The sequence below is a fragment of the Erinaceus europaeus genome, chromosome 4 (genome assembly GCF_950295315.1).
Source record: "Erinaceus europaeus chromosome 4, mEriEur2.1, whole genome shotgun sequence".
NCBI classification, from domain to species: domain Eukaryota; kingdom Metazoa; phylum Chordata; class Mammalia; order Eulipotyphla; family Erinaceidae; genus Erinaceus; species Erinaceus europaeus.
In genome coordinates this window covers 19,685,223-19,707,016 of record NC_080165.1, presented here as the reverse complement: position 1 = coordinate 19,707,016, position 21,794 = coordinate 19,685,223, and the positions used below count along the sequence as shown (strand labels likewise).

The 21,794-nt window shown below is 52.0% G+C and overlaps 2 protein-coding genes and 1 non-coding gene across 5 annotated transcripts in view; 1 reads left to right on the top strand and 2 right to left on the bottom strand.

Moving 5' to 3' along the window:
- The window catches only part of SHANK3 (SH3 and multiple ankyrin repeat domains 3), a 51,111-nt gene extending 50,522 nt beyond the window's left edge, over positions 1–589 (bottom strand). Inside the window, 1 exon segment of the mRNA XM_060190778.1 lies at positions 16–589. Within this exon segment, the coding sequence (XP_060046761.1) occupies positions 16–306 (291 nt within the window). The 5' untranslated portion in view covers positions 307–589.
- Positions 513–20,296, top strand: ARSA (arylsulfatase A). 3 transcript variants are annotated; one of them, XM_016186558.2, is made up of 9 exons: positions 513–640; positions 17,631–17,872; positions 18,053–18,293; positions 18,397–18,615; positions 18,695–18,864; positions 19,120–19,244; positions 19,333–19,460; positions 19,663–19,765; positions 19,855–20,296. In XM_016186558.2, the coding sequence occupies exons 2-9, from the start codon at positions 17,655–17,657 to the stop codon at positions 20,172–20,174; spliced, it is 1,524 nt and encodes a 507-aa protein (XP_016042044.1). In that variant the 5' UTR covers positions 513–640; positions 17,631–17,654; the 3' UTR covers positions 20,175–20,296. The 3 variants fall into 3 exon arrangements, with proteins under 3 accessions (XP_016042044.1, XP_060044873.1, XP_007519480.1); XM_060188890.1 differs by lacking the exon at positions 513–640 and adding an exon at positions 10,489–10,506; XM_007519418.3 differs by lacking the exon at positions 513–640 and adding an exon at positions 17,139–17,355.
- On the bottom strand, positions 12,551–12,682 carry LOC132538528 (small nucleolar RNA SNORA17). The gene has a single exon (XR_009549880.1). It is a non-coding gene; the product is annotated as a small nucleolar RNA SNORA17 (small nucleolar RNA).
- Positions 20,297–21,794: the final 1,498 nt, after the last annotated feature.

Genomic DNA, 21,794 nt, shown 5'->3' with positions numbered 1-21,794 from the left:
GCCGGCGGGACTCACCGTCTGCTGCAGGTCCGGGATGCCGACGCGCACGACCACGGTGCCAGCCCCGGGGCCGTCCATCCCCGCGCTGGGGCCGGGGCTGCCGGGGCTGCCGGCCGCCGGGAGCGGGGCGCACGGGGGTTCCGCGCAGCGCCCCGGCCCCCCTGCCCCCCCCGCCGGAGCCCCGTCGGCCGCGCTGTGCGGGAGGGGGCCGGGGGGGGCCGGGGCCGGGGCCGGCGCGGGAGACAGCGGCGCCGAGGGCTCGGCAGGGGCGGCGGCGGCGGCGGCAGCGGCGCGGCTCAGCTGCATCGGCCCCGGCTCCGCGCGGCGCCTGCTTCCCCGGGGGCGGGGGCGGCGGGGGGAGGGGGCCTGAGTCGGGAGGGAAGCGGGGGTGGCACGGGGGCCGCTGGAGGCGGGGACCCGGAGGGCTCCGGGCCAGCCAGGGGCCGGGCCCCGGGGGACGGTGCAGGGTCCCGGGGGCAGGCGCGAGCGCCGGGGCGAGGGGCCGGGGGCACCACCTGGCGTGGACCCCGGGGGCCGCGCCGGGGACTGGGGGAGCCCTAGGCCTCGGCGTGGGGGGAGTGGCTGAACAGCGAGGCCCGCGCCGCCCTTTGGCTGCCAGCGAGCATCGGCCGACCACCGGGTAAGAGGCGGCTTGGGGGGTCCTGGGGCTGGGGGTGCGCGTTGGGGCACAAGGACCTAAAACGGGGTGGGGGGGAGAGAAGACGGGAGACTTAATGTCGGGGGTGGCAGTTTCTTCCCCATTCTACCGACCTCCCCACCCCCCTCAAGGCTTTGGGGAGATAACGGGGACCCACCCTGACCCAGTCCTGGGGGGCAGGACCTGGGGGACCTCGGGGCTGGCGAGGGGTCGGGGCTTTTCCACGGTGGGCACCCCTTCTTCCCACTGAACGCAAACGGGTTCGGCGCGGCCCCCACCTGGAGCCGAGTTTGGGGACTTGGGTCCAGACTCCCAGGACCTCCTCCCCCTGCCCCCTCTCCTGCCCCCTGGTCCGCCCGGATCCAAAGCCTGTCGCCCCCTTCCCGTCACCTTAGAGACGACGGGGTGGGGGCGCGACCTATGAGGAAGGGCTTAGGGGAGGGGGCGCTACTAGTCTCCACCTGTGAAGGGGAAGTGAATTTTAGTTTTACGCGTTGTCCTGGCAACGCGGGAGGGGGTGATGAGTGGGCGGCGGAGAGGGGAGCGCTGTAAAGAAACTAGCTCAGGCGCCGCCGCCGCCCCATTGGAGCTCGCCAGCCCCCCCACCCCAACACTGAGGAGCCTCACGGACCGGTCCCAGGGGTGGGAAAGATTGCGCCCCAGGGCCCTGCCCGCCAGAGAGCAAAGAGCAGCCCCTAAACGTCTGAATATGCCTGGTCTCCTACACACAGCTTCTGACTCCCTCAGAACTCCCACAGAGAACAGACCCTGACCCCGCTAACAAGGCCATTCAGCTCTTAACAGCCCAGGCTTGATGGCCTTCCCAGAATAACCTCTGGTCCGTATTAGAAACAGGCCCCTTGGACCCCAGCCTACCCCTTTTCCAAGAGAACCTAGACCTCCTTAACCACCCAGGAATAAACTTGAATGACCACCCCCCCCACACACACACACACACAGAGATCATCACCACTGCAACCTAGAAACTCCCTAGCTCTGTGCATAAAGGTATTTGACGCCTTCCTGGTACAGCCCCCTCCCCACAGAGTCATCTTGTCCACTATCTATCCACTGCAAAGCAACCCCCACCACACACACACACACACACACACACACACATACACACACACACACACACCATATATGACCATTCCCTTTGGACACTGGGATTCAGCCCCAGACTAGTCCTGGCCCTGGAGGGACTCCTGCTTCTCCTCCCCCATCCCCCAGCCCTTGGGAACAAATCTCTACCTCCCAGGACTCACTGACCCTGTAGAACCGAGAATCTCCAGCGGTGTCTGTGAGTCCTGTCCTGCTTTTGCCCCAAGCCTGGGCGGACCCTCCCTGCCGGGAAATGTGACCCCAGGATGCCCAGGCCTCCAATCCACCCCCCTGTCCAGGCTCTTCCCAAGGCCACTGGTCTGGCCTGAGTGGAGTTGCTGAGGGTCCTCTGGGGGTTGGAGCAGGATGGGAAGGGTGGAGAAGGGGGGGAGCAGGAAGGGGCGGTTGGAAGCTCACTTATCTACAGGAAGCACCTTTGGAAGCACGAGGGTTGGATTTCCTGAGGCCCAGCCCTGGAGAAAGGAAACTAGTGCTTCCCCGCCTCTCTCATGTCTCCACCATCTTCCTGCCTGACTGCCCCCTCCCCAAGTCACCTAGACCCCCCAACTCCCTGTCCACCTCACAGCCTGCCCCAGCCCTCCTGGCCATCCCCCTCCCCTCCTAGCATAACCTCCACCTGCCTTCACCCACCCACCCCCCTCAACTGGCTAGCCCACTGTGGTCAGCCGCAGAGCCCTGGATGACAGAGCCTAGTTCCTGACGGAACTGCAGGCAGGAGGCTGCACCCTCCCCCACAGTACACTCAGCAGCCCCAGGCCTCCACTGTCCCCAAAACCTGCCCTGAGCTGGGATGGTCACACAGCCAGCTGCTGACCCAGCCTGGACCTCAGGCCTCCAGCCTTCCCAGGGTTCCCCTTTTAACCCACCCCACCCCCCGCTGTGCCAGGCTGCCAAGCCTGCTAGGAGAAAGCCTCACATCTTTACATCATTCTTGGTGTCTCCAGGCTCTGCCGGACACGCACAGCCAAAGGGGAGCCTCAACTCTTGCTCAGTGCTGGTCCCACAGAGGGCCTGGCACATAAGACGGGCACAGTGAACGGGTTCCAAGCCGGCAGCACTCCTCCAGCTCTACCACCACCCCAGCAAACACCAAAATAACAATACCCACATGCTACTGGCCTTCACAGCCTGCAGCATGGTAGGCTACGGAGGAGGAAGTGGAGACTCCGGGAGCGTCTTTGCCCGTTTTTGGTTTAGGATAAGAGCCCCTTAGGCTCCTGCACACCTCCCTCAGAGGATTCACCCCCTGGACCCCAGCCCACCTCCCTGGCCCAGCCAGGCCCCTTCTGCTCCCCTGTGTCAGACTCCACTCCTTCCATTAAGGCCAAGATTGCAAAAGGATCCATGTTCTTATCATGAACAATTTTTTTTTTAAAATAAGATTTATTTATGAGAGAATGAAGGAGAAAGAGAAACCAGGGCGTCACTTTGGGCCATGTGATGCCAGGAAGTGAACTCAGGACATCATGCTTTGAGAGTCCAGTGCTTTATCCACTCTGCCACTTCCTACATTACACCGTCTATACTTTGTACAGACAGCTGACGCACAGGGCAAAGCACTCCCAATAGTTTGACCCCTCTTGGTGTCCCCTGCCCCACGTGATCTGAATCAGCTTCCAGCATGATGGTCCACACCCAGCTCCAACTCTGAGCCACCCTGGCTGGTTGGCTCCTGACCTGGTGAGATTGTTTGTCTCATTCCAGTTCACACTTCAGCACCACACCACCCTCCTTCTCTCTTTTCTTTTTCTTTTTCTTTTTCTTTTTTCCTACTAGAGCACTATTCAGCACTGACTTGCCCCCTTCTCTCCTTTTTCTATAGGCACTTCCTCCCTACCCTCAGCCCACAGCTGCCTGCCCTACACCGTCACCTCTCCTGCTGCTAAGTACCTTAATGTGCTTTCTCTCAGATCCCACTTGAGACCCCTGGAATCCTCACTGGCCTTGTTTCCAGGAGGGAGGGAGGCAGGTGTGGCAACACCACCCCTTCCACTTCCTCCCCATTCTTTCTCAATCTTCTCTCTATTCCAAGCACACCCACCTCCCCGGCTCTGCCCCCTCTAGCTCTATCTGCCTCCTTCTCCCATAGCACCCTTGCCTGCTGTGCCCTGAAACTCCTGTGGTGTTTGTGCTAGTGGCTGCCTTTTCTCACTGGAGGCCTCTGTCTCTCTGTCATTGCTCTGCCCACCTGCTGTCATGCCCAGTGCTCAGCAGAGACTCAGCATACACTTGCTGAACAGGTAAGTCAGAGCTTCCTTCCTCACCTGATCTTTCCGGACCAGATTCTCTGCCAAACTAGAACATTTATCATTTTTATTGTTGTTGTTGTTGTTAACACCACTCAGCTTTGACAATATTTTAAAATAATTTTTAATATTTATTTATTCCCTTTTGTTGTCCTTGTTGTATTATTGTTGTTGTTATTGATGTCGTCGTTGCTGGACAGAACAGAGAGAAATGGAGAGAGGAGGGAAGACAGAGAGGGGGAGAGAAAGATAGACACCTGCAGACCTCCTTCACCGCTTGTGAAGCGACTCCCCTGCAGGTGGGGAGCCAGGTCTCGATCCAGTATCTTTCCACCGGTCCTTGCGCTTTGTGCCACAAGCACTTAACCCGCTGCACTATCGTCCGACTCCCAGCTTTGACAATATTTTGGTGGTACCAGGAATTGAACCTGAGACTTCCTGTAGACAGTTCGTTGGCACAACCACTATACTATCTATCCAGCCTCTTTTTTTTTTTTTATCATTTTCAAAAACACACATTTTCTTTACTTTTCTTTAAATGAATATTTTTAATCTTTTTTTCTTATTTATTTATTCCCTTTTGTTGCCATTGTTGTTTTATTGTTGTAGTTATTGATGTCATCGTTGTTGGATAGACAGAGAGAAATTGAGAGAGGAGGGGAAGATGGGGAGGGAGAAAGATAGACACCTGCAGACCTGCTTCACCACCTGTGAAGCAACCCCCCTGCAGGTGGGGAGCCAGGGGCTCAAACCGGGATCCTTATGCAGGTCCCTGCGCTTTGCTCCAGGTGCTCTTAATCCGCTGCGCTACTGCCCGACTCCTGTTCTCTTTACTTTTGAAGATTTATTTAGGAGGGAGAGGGAAGACAAGAGTGAGAGTCAGAAAATCTGGCACATTGATGCTAGGAATCAAGCTCAGGGCCCCCCAGCTTGAGACTTTAATACTTTACCCTCTCACCATCTCCCAGGCTGAGACACTTATATTTTTAACATGTATGACTTAAAAAATAACATATATGATTAGGGCTAAATTTAATGAACATGTCTGCATTCTTTCAGTGTAATAATAATGATTTAGAAAACTTTACCTGTAATTACATCACTTCTCTCAGCATTTAGGCTGTGCTGATTTTTTTTTTACCTTCAAACTGATCATTTTTTCTGTTACCGTCACTATCAAAGAGTGAATGCTCGGATTTCACCACACACAAACCACTCTCTTTATTCACTGTCCTTGCATTTCATGCCTTCTGGGTTTAGTGTCTTACCTACAAATACATACACTAGGATTTTTGTCAGTGACTACATGGTAGTTTTGGATTTTTTTCATTTGAAATCTTTTCAAATGTTTGACTCTCTTTCTTGAACAATGATTTAGCCAATGTAGAATTCTAAACTACCAGTTATTGTCCTCCTGATACTCTGAAGATCTTTTGTTCTGTGTGCTGCATTCTGGGTAATTTTCTCATTTCTGCTTTCCGTCTTACTAATTCCCTCTTTGTCTATATTTAATCTACTGTTAACTTCACTTTTTTTTTAAAGATTTATTAACACAATAGATGAGAAATAAAGAAAGGAAACGGCAACACTCTGGTATATTTGATGTCAGAGGTCAAAGATCCTCACTCTTTTTTTTTTTTTTTTAACCAGAGCACTGTTCAGCTCTGGCTTATGGTGGTGCGGGGGATTGAACCTGGGACTTTGGAGCCTCAGGCATGAGAGTCTGTTTGCATAACCATTATGCTATCTACCCTCCGCAATCCTCACTCTTTTAAGTTCAAGACTCTAGCCATTGTACCACCTCCTGGACCGATGCTATTAATCTTATTTATAGAAGTTTTCCTTTTTCTTCCATACAATTTTCAGTTTTGATGGTCGTGTGTGTGTGTGTGTGTGTGTGTGTGTGTGTCTTGCTGGGGCTCAGTGCCTGCACTACAAATTCACTGCTCCTGTGGCCATTTTTTAAATTTTATTTTGACAGTACAGAGAGAAATTGAGAGGGGAAGATAGGGAGGGAGGGAGAGAGAGAGAGACACCTGCAGACCTGCTTCACCACTTGTGAAGCGACCCCCCTTCAGGTGGGGAGCTGGGGGCTCAAACCAGGGCCCTTGTGCGGGTCTTTGCACTTCATACTATATGCACTTATCTGGTGTGCCACTGACCAGCCCCCTGCTTGCTCTTTCTTTATATTGACTTTTTAAAATGCATTTTTGTCATTTTAAAACTTTTTTTTTTTTAATCTCTAGTCAAGAGATTCATTGTGTGAACTTCTTGGTGGCCTTATCCTGCTTTTTTTTTTTTTTTTTTTTTTGGTATCTACTGACTCTCATTCATGGTAGATTATTCCTATGGGAATTTTCTTATGGGGGCAAGGGAGATAGCATAATAGTTACACAAAAAGACTTTCGTGCCTGAGACTCCAAAGGTGCAAATTCAGTTCCCCATATCACCATAAGTCAGAGCTGAGCAGTGCTCTGGTAAAAAATAGAAATGAAACAATAAGAAGAAGGGTTTCATGATTGGGAGTTGTGTACACCTATATTTATATGGGATCCTGCTCAGCCTCGATGTATTCCTTGAGAAGAACCCCTCTAGCCTAGGTCTGCTTTTACGTAAATTTCTTAGCTGGGGTGTCCCATGCCCACCCACATTGCAAACTGGATTCTCTGTGAGCCAGAAATAAACATCTATGAAATCACTGAGATTCAGGGTTTAGCTGTCGAAGTAACTGGTATGTCCTCAATTGTAAGGACTCCATGAGTCACCATGGTCCTTCCTACCTTGAGAGTTCCTTCAGACATGCTGAATTGACCAGCTGTCTAATATATCTGTGAAGTGATATGCTTGGAAACCAAGAAATTCATACAACAGAGATTCGCATGCCCGCTGGATGAGATGAGCTCTGGCCCAAAATGCAGGTGTTACCTGCCCTCTGAAGCCCCTCACCCCATGAGTAGACCATGGAAGCAACACAGTGTTTGCAAAGTGGCATTAACTCAGAGCAGTGCCCAACAAACCCCCCAGAGCCTGAAGTGTCCATGTCTCTAGGTCAAAGCTGCCCCTCCCTGCTGAGAGATTGGGTGGGGGGAAGACTTAAAACAGTCTTATTTCCTCCTGGTCTTTCCCTCTGGGAGGCTCTGGGTCTGAGTATGACTCATGTCCAGGAATTGGGAGTCCTGCATAATGAGTCAAGTCCAGCCTGTGTTCCTGTAACCTGGGGTCTTTCCACCACTGCCCACACCTCCACAGGCACTCTGCTCAGTTGTTTTTTTTACCAGAGGGTGACTGAATGGACAACTGTTCTATTTGGTTGTTGTGGTGACCACGTCTACCTGGCATGTGGCTCCTGCCACCATGTGTCTCCTCACCCTGTTTCATGCCTACTGTGACCAACCTCTCCGGAACTTTTCAAGGCTGTTGCTTCTGCCTTGCTCCAAAGAACCCCTCGATGTTCTGGTAAGGAGCAGCACAGTGGATAGGCACTGAACTCTCAAGTGTGTGGATCCAAACTGGATCCCCAGCAGCACAGGCGCTAGAGTGATGCTCTGGCGCTCTCTCACCTCCTACATCTCTCAGCAATTATTATTATTATTATTATTTTTGCCTCTAGGTTATCACTGGGGCTCAGTGCCTGCACTACAGATCCACTACTACTGGAGGCTATCTTTTTTCCTCTTTTGTTGCTTATCATTATTGTTGTTATTATTATTGTTGTTGTTATTGCTGTTGTTGGATAGGAAAGAGAGAAATGGAGAGAGGAGGGGAAGACAGAGAAGGGGAGAGAAAGACAGACACCTGCAGACCTGCTTCACCACTTGTAAAATGACCACCCCCCCCCGCGCAGGTTGGGAGCCTGGGGCTTGAACCGTGATCCTTACACTGGTCCTTGCACTTCGTGCCGTGTGCGCTTAACCCGCTGCATTACCGCCAGGTCCTCTAAAAATATATTTTTATTATTTTGATTTATTTACTAGATAGGGACAGCCAGAAAGGAGATAGAGAGGGAGAAAGAAACACCTGTAGCACTGCTTCACCACTTACAAAGCTGCAGGTGGGAAGCCAGGGGCTCGAATCTGGGTCCTTGTGCATTATAACATGTGCGCTCAAGCAGGTGCACTACCACCTGGCATCCTAAAAAAAAACTTAAATATATACCCTGGTGATGATGTGTTCTCCCTCTAGAGGACAGCCAGGAGACAACTGAGGTCAAACACAATACATTTCTCTCTCTCTCTCTCTCTCTCTCTCCCTCCTCCTTCCCTCCCTCTCCCATTCCCTCTCTTCCTTTCGAAATCTCCCTCTCTCCCTTTCTTTCCCCCTCTCCCTTTCTCTCCCTCTCTCCCTTTCTCTCCCTCTCTCTCCTTCTCTCCCTTTCTTTCCCTCTCTCCCTTTCTCTCCCTTTCTCTCCCTCTCTCTCCCTCTCTCTCCTTCTCTCTCTTTTTCCTTACCAGGGCTTTTCATTTGCATGTTTCCACTGTTCCCAGTGGACATTTATTTATTTATTAAGATAAAGAGTGAAAGACAGGAAGAGAGAGGACACCGTGCCCGGAGATAGTTCCCAAGTTCCCATGGCATAGTACTTACTACCATGTGCAGGAACCTGGGTTTGAGAACCAGACTACCACATGTCTGTCACCCTCTATCTAGACAAAAACCATGGAGTTCCCAGCAGTCCTGCTCCACTTACACACTTAGCCTGCTGCCTTGAGCCCCAGTTTTAGTTAACATAGCACAGTCAACACCACCCTGGGGTGTTCACAGATCCCTCAGATCCAAGGCCTTACAGATGCACAGCTGGTGGTCTACCACTGAACCACCTCCCCAGGCCCAGAAACAAGTATTCCTGATAAAATGTTCACACAGTGATCTGGTGAGCATTGATGATAGTGTTGTTTGGGGGAACTAGTCGAACCCCAGTTGAGTCTTATGTCATTGGCCAGTAACCAGAGGGGTTTCTGTACTTATTCTAACAGTGATTCTACTTTCTTCCCTGGGTGAGTTTGGGATGTGGGATCTCAGGGAGCTTTGCCCTGGTGTGTGAGTGTAGGAAAACTCAGTTGGTAACTCAACTGTCTAACAAGTCTTCACCTCTCTGCCGGGGGCCAGCCCCAGCAGGTTATTAGGGTCAGCCTGAAGGAGGAGGGGCGTCGGCGAAGAATGAAGGATGAGAGACGAGTGAGTTGATGCTGAATCCAGCTCAAGCAGACATCTCTGTCTCACTTAAGCAGAACTTTATTTTTATAGTCTCATAAGGCTTAGATCATTCAAACAAAAGTCACCAAGGTATTGATTATTAAAACAAAAATCACCAAGGCTTTGATTATTGAAACAAAAATCACCAAGTAAGAACAGCACAGGTAGGGAACACCTCCTGCTTTGTGGAACATTCACATTCCAGGGGCACTTTCCGCCCTAGAGATCACATCACAGTTTCTGTGTCTTTTGTTTTTCCTGTACCTGTGTGCTAGGCAAATGTCCTATTGATTAAGATGAATATTCTACCTTTTATGCCATTCTCTTGGCCCTGTGCATCAGAAGACAATGGTTTATAGAAAGTTCAAGCTTGTTATGTGTCTAGGGGCCTTAAACAAATCGAGCAGCCCATTTTTCACAAAATCTGTTCCATTGTTTGATCAAGGAGTTTTGTTTTGTTCCAAGTTAAACTCTCTAGCTAGAATCCATCTTCTGTGTGTGCTCACTGTGCGACCTAGGTTCTCGTGTACTATTCCTGCATAAGGAGGTGGGAGCATAGTGGTGGATGGTAGATTAAAAGGCCCATTGTATCTAGGCAGGTACCATACCTTCCCATTGATTATTTATGTAAGGTGGCCCCTCCACTGTGGGAACCACCAATCTTTCTCTATATTTTAGGGGGAATACTAAAGGAAGTGGTGTAGATAAAGGGGAAAACATTTCTTCCTTTCGGGGCCTCCTGAAAAACTCTGCATTACTGATACTGCTTGTTCCATTATGTTCAATCTTACAGAGTGCAGTGAAGGTTTTGTCATTATTTTTGTCATTTGGTCAGGCTCTGAGCCTGGCCATAGGTAAATATTATTAAGACCACACAGAGCTGAATCATGGCAAAAGGCGAGATGGTTTCAATTTGGCCTGGAGAGTCCAGCCGTGCTGAACTTCCTGCGAAGCTGGAACTGTGTCAAGCAGCTCGCATGGTGGCACCTGCACCACCTCTTTACTTCCCTTTATTTTATTTTCTTCTCCTCCTTCTCCTTCTCCTTCTCCTTCTCCTTCTCCTTCTCCTTCTTCTTCTTCTTCTTCTTCTTCTTCTTCTTCTTCTTCTTTTGGTATTATCTTTATTGGGTAGAGACAGCCAGAAATCAAGAGGGAACAGGGTGACAGAGAGGGAGACAGACAGACAGACACCTGCAGCCCTGCTTCACTCACAAAGCTTTCCCCCTGCAGATGGAGACCAGGGGCTTGAACTTGGGTCCTTGCACACTGTAACTTGTGCTTAATCAGGTGAGCTACCACCTGGCCCCCTCTCTACTTTCTTGTCACCCAAATTACCCCTCCCTTCCCCAGGCTTCAGCTAAGACACCCCCTGTGCGAAGGGCTTAATAATTAAAGGTGAATGCTCTTTAATCCTTAGTGAGGTAGAATGCACACGCTGCACCCACAAGGACCTGGGTTCAATCCCCTGTTGCCCATCTGCAGCGTGGAAGCTTCACGAGTGGTAAAGCAGTGCTGTAGGTGTCTCTTTAGCTCTCCTTCTCTGACATCCCCTCTGATCTCAATTCCTCTGTCTCTATCCAAAATATATAAAATGTAAAAATAATAGTAACAATATAGTTGTTACTGGTTTTTATTTGTTTTTGTCATCACTTGGACCTCACCATTCCCAGCCAACTTTTTCAGATAGAGAGACAGAGATTGAAAGAGAGGAAAAGACACCACAGCACTGAATCTTCCTTCCTCCAGTGTGCTGAGGACTGGGCTTGGACCAGGTCATGCATGGCAATAGGCATACTACCAGGTGAGCTATTTTCGTAGTCCTTTTAGAATGATTTTTTTTTAAAGACTCACATACATGGGAGTTGGGTGGTAGTGCAACGGATTAAACACACATGGTACGAAATGCAAGGACTGGCATAAGGATCCCAGTTCGAGCTCCTGGCTCCCCACCTGCAGGGGAGTTGCTTCACAGGGGGTGAAGCAGGTCTGCAGGTATCTATCTTTCCCCCTCTCTGTCTTCCCCTCCTCTCTCCATTTCTCTCTGTCCTATCCAACAATGACGACATCAATAACTACAACAAGGGCAACAAAAGGGAATAAATACTTAAAATTTTTTTTAAAATATTAACATATTAATTAATGAGGGAGAGGGAGAGTGAGCACGTGCTGTGCCAGGGATCAAACTTGAGGCCTCATACTTAAGGGGCAATGTTTTATCCACTGTGCCACCACCTGGACTACAGAAGTATCTTTTCAGCTAAGATTAAGTTATATTTACATGGACTAGTTTGTCTCCCATCAAAAGGATGAATGAGGACAGCTATGATGAGAACTATTAACTCCTCTAGGCTCAGGAGGCCCAAAAAACAGCTCACATCTGAACAGAAGTAGGTGGAAAGAGCTTGGGAGCCAGGGAAAGACCGAGAAAGTGACATCGCACTTATCCCAGGAGCCGGAGCTAGCAAGCAATTCAGGAATTCAAAACAAGACCAGAAAGGCCGCTTGGCAGCAGAGCACCTGCCTTACATATGTGAGGGTTTAACCCCTGGCACCTGTGGTCGGAACAAAGCCAAAGCAGATGAAACACATGGACGACAGAGTGGTGCCTTAGTCTCTCCCATTAAAAAAAAAAAAAAGGGGTCGAGCGGTGAAACAGTGGATTAAGTGCAAGTGATGCAAAGCGCAGGGGACCAGTGTAAGGATCCCAGTTCGAGCCCCCGGCTCCCCACCTGCAGGGGAGTCGCTCCACAGGCAGTGAAGCAGGTCTGCAGGTATCTATCTTTCTCTCCCGCTCTCTGTCTTCCCCTCCTCTCTCCATTTCTCTCTGTCCTATCCAACAACGAACAATATCAACAATGGCAATAATAATAACCACAACGAGGCTACAACAACAAGGGCAACAAAAAGGGGGGAAAATGGCCTTTAGGAGCGGTGGATTCATGGTGCAGGCACCGAGCCCAGCAATAACCCTGGAGGGAAAAAAATTAAAATTAAAATTTTTTTAAAAAGGTGGGTTGGTAAAATAGCTCACTTGGGTAGTGAGCTGCTTTGCCATGTGTGCGACCCAGGTTCAAGCCTGACTGCCACTGCATTAAAGGAAACCTTGGTGCTGTGGTCTCTTCCACTCTCTCCCTCTGACCGTCTCCCTCTTTACCTATTGAAAGGAAGAAAGAAAGAGAGAAAGAAAGGAAAAGAGAAAGAAAGATAGAAAGAGAATTCCATAGGTTGGAAAGTTATGCAAAAAGACTTTAGGCTTGAGGACCTAAATTCAATCCCTGGTTCAATCCCCAGCATGACCATAAGCCAAAACTGGAAAGTGCATATAAAAGTTTTAGTTCAGACTATCAGTCACCTAGCTGCTCACAGGTCAGAGCATTGGACATAGCCAGGCCTCTCTTCTCTCTGCCACCTAATGACAAACATGTGACACATCAGTCACATCTGTAATGCCTCTAGGGGCAGAAATATATATTTTTAATTTCATAGAGGAAACAGCCAGTATAGAGGGCTTGACCTAAAGTCTCCAGAGGCCCACGACACAGACCTGTACCATCTCACGGCATTCCTGTTCAGAACTGCATCCTCTTTCTGGGAGTCTCCCTGACCCCACCCCCATTCCAGTGACATCATGAAAGCCTCCCTGGCCTTCCCACCCCCACCCCCACCCCACTAACAACATCTGTAAGGCCAATGTGTTATGGAGTTAAGTATCTGGAGTAATGCAATGGGATTTTGCTGGGAGAGGGAGAGATTGGACTCAACTCTGATTACAGCATGGACAAGTGGTAGTTTATAGGATAGAGTTCAGGACACACTATTCCCAAATATGGTATCTTGGGGGTTGGATGGTGGTACAGTCATTAGAGACCACACATCCTCATGCATAAAGACCCTTGATGATCTGGGTTCAAACCTGAAGTCCCCATCTGCAGCTGGGGAAGGCTTCACAAACAGTGGAGTAGTGTTGCAACTATCTTCTCCATCTATCTCTCTCCCCCCATCTCTCTCTCCCTCTGTCAAAAAAGAAAGAAGGGGGAAAATATCTACTGAAAGGGGGCTAGACTGTGGTGCACCTGGTTGAGCACACACACTAATTATCATATTCAAGGATCCTGGTTCAAATCTATGGTTGCTGCCTGCAGGGGGTGGGAGGGTAAGCTTCACAAGGGGCTGCAGTGTTGCAGGTGTCTCTCTCTTCCCCTCTATCTCTCCTGCCCCTCTCATCTTCTCTCTTTCCTAATATATGGGGGTCGGGCAATACCGGCGTAAGGATCCCAGTTTGAGCTCTCAGCTCCCCACCTGCAGGGGAGTCCCTTCACAGGCAGTGAAGCAGGTCTGCAGGTGTCTATCTTTCTCTCCCCATCTCTGTCTTCCCTTCTCTCCATTTCTCTCTGTCCTATCCAACAGTGATGACATTAATAATAACAACAACAACAAGGGCCAACAAAAGGGAATAAATAAATACTTTTTAAAAAGGAGAATACGGTTCTTTAAAAAAAATAACAACAATAACTACAACAACAATAAAAAATGAGGGCAACAAAAGGAGGAAAAAAGCAAATTAAAAAATATATTAAATATATATATTATAAAAATTAATAACAATGTGTATGTGAGTGTGCATCAGGGACCAAACTCTTTACAAGTGAAGTGTGCTCTCTATCACAGAGCTATATCCCTGACTCTGAACACACTGAATGTTTTTAGCTGAAGAAGTCAGAAAGTACATGCAGGAAGGACATCCAGACTTCCCCAGGTCTTTCTATCCTGAAACAGGCCATCATGTGTCAGATGTCTCCCTAAACTGGGAGGAAAAGAGCTTCTCTGTGCCCAGGGCCCACTTCCCTGAGCTGACCTCAGACTCCTGAAGTGAGCATACCCTCGGTAGCTGTCCCGCATTAAGCCTAGCATGAAATACTCAGGTTTAACAGTTTCTTCAAGTCTCTTTTCCTTATCAAGTTCCCTGTGTCATTATAAAACTTATAAAATCAGTCACAGGCTTTTGCAAGCATTTTTCCTGCTGATCTATTCTTATCAGTTCAATTTTCAGACCCAGCCAGGGAGACTGCAAGCCGAAGGACAGATTATCTTCTTTCCCTTTAACAGTCAAAAAATAGGTGGGGACCAGCAGATGGAAAACTAAGAGAAAACATCAGGGACAAAGGGGGGTGGGGGTGGTGAGGGTGGAGGCTGAAGAGGACCCCACGGACCTTGAGGGTAGAGGTTTCTCACAAAAATGACTTAGCAAGGTTTTTGCTAAAACTAGATTAAAAATTTTTTTTAATTTTTATTTTATATTTATTTTCCCTTTTGTTGCCCTTGTTGTTTTATTGTTGTTGTAGTTATTGTTGTTGTTGATAACAAATGCTATCATGTTCGCCTAACTCGCTGCGCTACCGCCCAACCCCCTAAAACTAGATTTTACAAGAGCATGTGCAGAGAGGCCAACGAGAAGAATCAGGAACTGATCAAAGTTCATCCAAGGAAAGCACCTTTATAAAATATTGTCTAGGGAGTTGGGTGGTAGCGCAGCGGGTTAAGCATATGTGGTGCAAAGCACAAGGACCGGTGTAAGGATCCTGGTTCGAGCCCCCGGCTCCCCACCTGTAGGAGGATCACTTCACAAGTGGTGAAGCAGGTCTGCAGGTGTCTTTCTCTCCCTGTCTCTGTCTTCCCTTCCTCTCTCCATTCCTCTGTCCTATCCAACAACAACGACATCAATAATAACTACAACAATAAAAAACAAGGGCAACAAAAGGGAATAAATAAATATTTTAAAAATATTTTCTAATTTTATTTGATAGGACAGATAAATGGAGAGGGAGGGGGGAGATAGAATGGGAGAGAGAGACCTGCAGCACTGCTTCACCACTCCAGAAGCTCTCCCCCTCACCCCCACCCCACCCCCACACTGCAGGTGGGGATCCGGGACTTGAACCTCAGTCCTTACACATGATAATGTCTGTGCTCAGCTGGGTGGCCACTCCTCGGCCCCTCCAAAACACCTTTACCACCCAGCTACCCTAGCCTTGGTAGAGGCATATAGCCACCATTCAGAGCCCTGCTGTAACTAGGACCAACTTCATGGTCTCAGGTGGCTGAAAGGGAGGAAAGGTAACCTAGGTGGGCTAGGTGGCACAGAGGGCGGGGCACACCTGAGCAGAAAGGCTGCTGGTGTCATGGCTTCAGGAGCTCTGCAAAGACCCGCTGCAGAAGCCCCCTGTGTAGGTCAGATGTTCTCCCTGAGGCAGCTCTCTCCACATCCACTCCACCACCCCCACCCCACACAGGACCAAGAGATGGAGCCCCCTCCCATCCTAGGTGCAAAGTCCCTCTCTTTACTGTGAGCATTGCTTCCAAGTTAGCAGTGTTGCACACATCCAGAGCCACTTCCCCCACCCTAACAGGCCACCTCCCATCGAGACTGTCCCAAGCTGACTCTCCTGCTGATTCCCACAGAAATGCCAAAAAAAACTCACATCTCCAAAAGACTCAGATGCCCACAGAGGCTTGGCTTTGAACAAACATAGCTAGCAACACACACACACACTCACAGGTCAAGGCTGGGCTGGCTCAGCTGTCCTGTGTGCACGCGCCTGAGTGGCCTCCAGAAACTGCAGGGGACCCATCAGTCATTTGCATCACATCCCAGCCACAGGCTCTTCCTGAGAATGAGGGCAGGTCCTCTGCTGCCACTGCCGGGTAGTTCCCAGCTGGCTGTTGAAAGGGAAGAAAAGTGCTTTTGGTGGATTCCTTTTAAAATCCAATTCACAGCACCGACCAGCTGTGATAGCTCCAATTACAAGTTCAAAGCTTTCTGGGACACAGAAAAACTTTCTGTCCTGGCTCCCCACCCACGCACAGGCCCAGAAACCCATTGGAATGTGTGCAGCCCAGACAACGGCCCCTTCTGCTCCCTGCCAGCCCAACAGAGCCATCTCTGGGAGCTCCTGCCTTACAGATTTTGCTCCCCCACATTGACCTTTGAGTTTTCAGTCTCATCAGGAAAATGCAGCTTCCCAGCCAGACAGAGGTTTTAGTGCAAGGCCATGTGCCAAAGCCTGTCGAGGGTCCATCTTCCCGTTGATTCCTAGGTTAGTAGCCACCAGAGCTCAGGCTCTGCTCTTTCTGAAGAGTGCTGAGCCACATTGGGTAAAATACCCAAAGAGCCGGCAGGGGAGACAGCATAATGGTTCTGCAAGACTATCATGCCTGAGGCTTTGAGGTCCCAAGTTTAATTCCCGCCAGAATTATACACCGGAAATGAGCAGTGCTCTGGTGTGTGTGTGTGTGTGTGTGTGTGTGTGTGTGTAACTTTCTGCATCTCTCTCATTAGAATAAATAAACAAAATACTTTGAAACAAAATACCTAACTACCCACCATCCTCTGGGGAACTCTTACTAAGACAGCTGCACAAACTGAGAACCAAAGCAGGTGACATCTACATCTGCCCAAGGCTCTCTGGTGATGGAGCAGGGACCAGTCATCCATCTTCAGAGAGGTTCTGTCCTTTGGTGTAATGCACATATCATCACGACGCGCGCGCGCACACACACACACACACACACACTACACACACACACACCTTCACTCGTCTGGTCGTACACTAGTAGGTCCACACCTTCACCGAGAGGTGTTTGCTACCTTGCATTTCAAGAAAACATCAAAAGTAACATTGCAGGAAAAGCTAGGATTTTGTTGCGTCTGTTTCAGTGCTCGGGCACAGGCGCCCTAACATATTCCAAGTGCACGTTTTTGCAAGAATGACACCCCCCCCCCTCCGGCCCTCCCATTGGGAATGGCGGGGCGAGGCACGCGTTATGCACCAGAGAACACCGCCCCCACCCCATACCAGGCACGCCCTGCGCCCGCCCCGCCAACCGCCTCCCCCTCGCGCGCCCCGCCTGGCCCCGCCCCCAGCCCTCCGGGCCCAGCCCGACCCGGTAGGGTGCGGGGTCCTAGTCGCGGGCCGCGCAGCAGGACCCTGCGCGCCCCTCGGAGCACCGCGCCGGCCTTCGGCATCTCGAGCGCAGGTCACGGGACCGGGGGGCGGGGCGGCCGAGGCGGAAGACGGCGGCGCCGGTGGCGGTCCCTGAAGCTGCCGCTTGGCCTTACACTGTCCCAGGAGCTCGGGGGTCAGTGTCCTGTGACCTCTGCCCCCCACACCCACCAGCCCGGGGTGGGGCGTGTAGTCGGAGCTGAAGGTGTCCTGGTCCCTGGAGGGTGGCGGGGACTTAGGTCCCCAGTTAAGGTGTTCGTGGTTCTGTTGGGGTCGGTGTTGTCAGAGTGCAGGCCCAGGAGGGGGGTGTCTCAGGGGAGGGTGACTCCTGGGTGCGGGGTCTCGGGGGAGGACGGTGCCCGGGTAGAGCTTGTTGGCACCCTTTATTCCCAAGGGTCTCTCGTGTGCCAGGCGCATCTGGGAGCATTGGGCACCATGGACGCATTGTGGGGCCTCACTCTGGCCTTGGCTGCAAGTCTGGCTGCTGCCATGCCACCCAACATCCTGCTGATCTTCGCGGATGATCTGGGCTACGGGGACCTGGGTTCCTACGGGCACCCCACTTCCACCACCCCCAACCTGGACCAGCTGGCCGCAGGGGGGCTGCGATTCACCGACTTCTACGTGGCCGCCTCTGTGTGCACGCCCTCCCGGTGAGCAAGGGGAAGGGAGCCCGAACTCCCACCCCAGCCCACCCATTCCTCCCAGATTTGTTCTGGATGGCGGTGGGGGAGGAGGAGGCTCTGAGCCCCATGGCTAAGCCCCCCACCCACCGACTCCCCGGCTCCCTCCCTCTCTGCTTCCCCGTCTCATCTGCTCTGACTTGTCCGCAGGGCTGCCCTCCTGACAGGCCGGTACCCAGTGCGAATGGGCCTGTACCCTGGAGTTCTGTACCCCAGCTCCCGGGGGGGCATGCCCCTGGAGGAGGTGACTATAGCTGAGATACTGGCTGCCCGAGGCTACCTAACAGGGATGGCTGGCAAGTGGCACCTTGGGGTGGGGCCTGAAGGAGCCTTTCTGCCCACTCACCAGGGCTTTCATCGATACCTGGGCATCCCTTACTCCCATGACCAGGTAAGGCCCCCAGGACCCTCAGCTGCCCTCCCTCCCACCTCTTCCAGCCCTTTTTGCCTTGACTCCTTTCTCCCTTGACCTCTGAATGGAGCTGTACCCCCAGGGCCCTTGCCAAAACTTGACGTGCTTCCCGCCGGCCACCCACTGCGAGGGCATGTGTGACCAGGACTTGGTCCCAATCCCGCTGCTGGCAAATCAAACAGTGGAGGCACAGCCTCCCTGGCTGCCTGGACTGGAAACTCGCTATATCAACTTTGCCCGCGAGCTCATGACTGATGCCCAGCACCAGGGCCGCCCCTTCTTCCTCTACTATGCCTCCCATGTGAGTGACGCTGCCCTCTGCCCCATCATCCCTGGCTGCCCCGCTCCCACCTGATGCTAACTCCTGTCTCCATCCCCAGCACACCCACTACCCCCAGTTCAGTGGGCAGAACTGTGCCGGGCGCTCAGGCCGGGGGCCATTTGGGGACTCCCTGATGGAGCTGGATGCAGTTGTGGGGACCCTGATGACAATTATTGGAGACTTGGGGCTTCTGGGAGAGACACTGGTCATCTTCACTGCAGACAATGGGTACGCTGCCTGGGGTGAGGGTGCTCAAAGTTCTCTCCCCCTAATTCAGCATCATGGGATGAGGGGGTCTCCAGAGATGCTGGCCCTGTGTTCCCCACAAGTGCACTTGGAGGATGAGGCCCCTAGTACTCCCCGGTGTGCTGGTCTTGGGGTGGAGGTGGGCATCCTGTAGGCACCTGCTGCTCATTCCTGAGCAGGGCCTGGGGTCCGAGACCCCGATTTCTTGGTGGCTGATGTCTGCTTTGTGTATCCCAGCCCGGAGACGATGCGGATGTCCCATGGCGGCTGCTCTGGCCTCCTGCGATGCGGAAAAGGGACCACGTTCGAAGGGGGTGTCCGTGAGCCTGCTCTGGCCTTCTGGCCAGGCCACATTGCTCCTGGTCAGTTCTCAGGGACTCTCCTCCCACTCCCTGGACCCAGTTCCCAAGTAGCCAGCCAGTGGGATAAGTACATTGCCCTCTGCTCCAGGTGTCACCCACGAGTTAGCCAGCTCCTTGGACCTGCTCCCCACTCTGGCATCCTTGAGCGGGGCCCAGCTGCCTAATGTCACCTTGGATGGCTTTGATCTCAGCCCCCTTCTGCTGGGCACAGGCAAGGTAGGGCCAGGGAACCCGACCAGTTTCCTCTCCCCACCCCATCCCCTGATTCCCCTCCCTGGCATGACTATAGCCAGCCTCTGGAGCTCCCAGGTGGGCAGGGAGCAAATGCCCAGCCCAAGTCTTGCACAAGCTCTTGATGGCTCTGGGTACGTGCAGAGGGTGCCTGGCAGGTGACCTGTGACCCTGCCCATACCCCCAGAGCCCCCGGCAGTCTCTCTTCTTCTATTCATCCCAACCTGATGAGGTCAACGGAGTCTTTGCTGTGCGGCATGGGAAATACAAGGCTCACTTCTTCACCCAAGGTAACTCCCTCCAGCCTGCCACCCTCCCATGTCCCCAAGCCCAGCCCCCTTCTCCCTCTCAGCCTGTACATAGACGTGCCCCCTCCCAGGCTCTGTCCACAGCGACACCACTGCGGACCCAGTCTGTCATGCTTCTAACCCCCTGACCCCCCATGAACCCCCACTGCTCTATGACCTATCTGAGGACCCTGGTGAGAACTACAATCTCCTGATGCATACGACCGAAGTCACGGCAGAGGCATTACAGGCACTGAAGCAAATTGAGTTACTCAAGGCCCAGTTTGATTCTTCAATGACCTTTAGCCCCAGTCAGATGAACCTGGGTATGGACCCTTCCCTACAAATCTGCTGTCAACCCAGCTGCAACCCCCGGCCGTCCTGCTGCTTCTGCCCAGAGCCCCAGCACTGAGGGCACACGGTGAGGCCAGCCCGGCCCCTCTTCCTGCCCGGGCCTGTGCTTGTACACTACTCTGGGCCTGTGTGTGGAGGTCATTTGTTTCTGAGAGCCAATAACACCAGATGACTCTTGTAGGTGTGATCATTCATCCATGTTGTGATATGGAGGGTGTGGTTCCATGCTACACAGGAGGTAACCTGGAGAGAAGCAGGGATGTCAGCCAGTGGACAGCTGGGCTGCTTCTGGACACTGTCCCTGTATCTCAGTGCAGCCATGTCAGCACACAGCACAGGCTGTGAACCAGAACATAACCAGCCAAGAGCTTTGATATGCCAGGAACAGGTGGGGTGGGGAGGGTGTGAGGGCCTGGCAAGGCAGAGGCCTTAAGGACGCAAAGTATGCTGGAGAGCCAGGTGTTCCCTGGGAAGCATGTTCTGAAGCACAGAAACAGATCACCTTGGCTCTTAGCAAAAACTTGCCCAGAGGTAGTTGGTGAGCTACACTTTCCAGGTGGGAACAAGGGCCCAGCCAGCTCAGAGGAAAAGTCCCCACCTCTTCCCCCTTCTTAGGCTCTTCTCACCTTTTGTCCTATAAGAACCTTCTCCCTCCAAGTGGGAGAAAGAAATAAAATTCAGAGTCCTTGGAGGGGCCTTTCCTGGCTTCACCACATCGCCCTCTGCCCTGGGCCCTGGCTGTGGGCCTAGCTGTCTCTCCACCTGCAAAGTGCCTCCTGGCAGTGAAAAGCCCCTGGCTGTCTTGCGGTGCTGAAGTAGCTGGAGCTGCATGTGGCCCAGTTTGTGACTCGGTGGTGACAGTTAACCCCAGTCCCACAGCCCTGGGTACAGACCCTGTCCTGCAGATCTGCTGTCAGCCTGGCTGCAACCCTTGACCCACCTCGGCACTATGGGCATTGGTGGGGTCAGCCTGGCCTTGAGCCTTCCTAGACTCGTGCCAATAGATACCAGTAGTGTGACCCTGTGAGGTCCCCGGTACGTGTGCTAATGTCACACTCCCATGTGCCTTCAGATCACAGTCCTATCCCCCACAGGGCCCCCAGGTGTCTGAGTGGTGTGCTCACTGTGCTAGAGGCATGGTTTGGACTCCCCCACAGCCACTGTGGCAAAGCAGGCAGCCTGCCTCTCCCCTAGTTTTCTCAGCAGTGGACAGAGACCCTTGAGCCCCACAGTTGTAGGCTCCTCTGTGCCAGTGGGGTGGGAGCCAGCCAGAACCAGCTGGAGTCCAGTGACATCAGGAGCAGATGTGACAAAGAGACCCAGCCACTAGAAGGTCAGGGTGGTCCTCTGGGACTCTAGGTGCACTGAAGCAGGTGAAGATAGCTCAGTGGCATCATTGGCCCTGATGGAACACCATGCAGCTGCAGAGCCAGTGTCTCCATCTGCCGACTTGCAGAGATTATGGTGTAAGAAAATAAACCTTCCTGCTGAACCCACTGCTGGTGAGCTGTCAGTCACTCGCAGACTAGCGCAGTCTTGCTGAACTGGACGTGAACGGGACATGGGCCGTGTGTGTGCACATGTGTGTGAGCAGCTGGCAGACAGGATGTGCTGAGGCCCCACTGTCTCCTCAGAACTCTCATCATTTTTACCTCAGTGTGGGGACAGCATCCCCTGA

Coding starts and splice junctions, on each gene's coding strand:
- ARSA (XM_016186558.2), top strand. CDS start 17,655: ATGGACGCATTGTGGGGCCTCACTCTGGCCTTGGCTGCAAGTCTGGCT. Junction 18,616..18,694: donor TCCTCTACTATGCCTCCCAT/GTGAGTGACGCT, acceptor CTCCATCCCCAG/CACACCCACTACCCCCAGTT. Junction 19,245..19,332: donor GCCAGGCCACATTGCTCCTG/GTCAGTTCTCAG, acceptor CCTCTGCTCCAG/GTGTCACCCACGAGTTAGCC.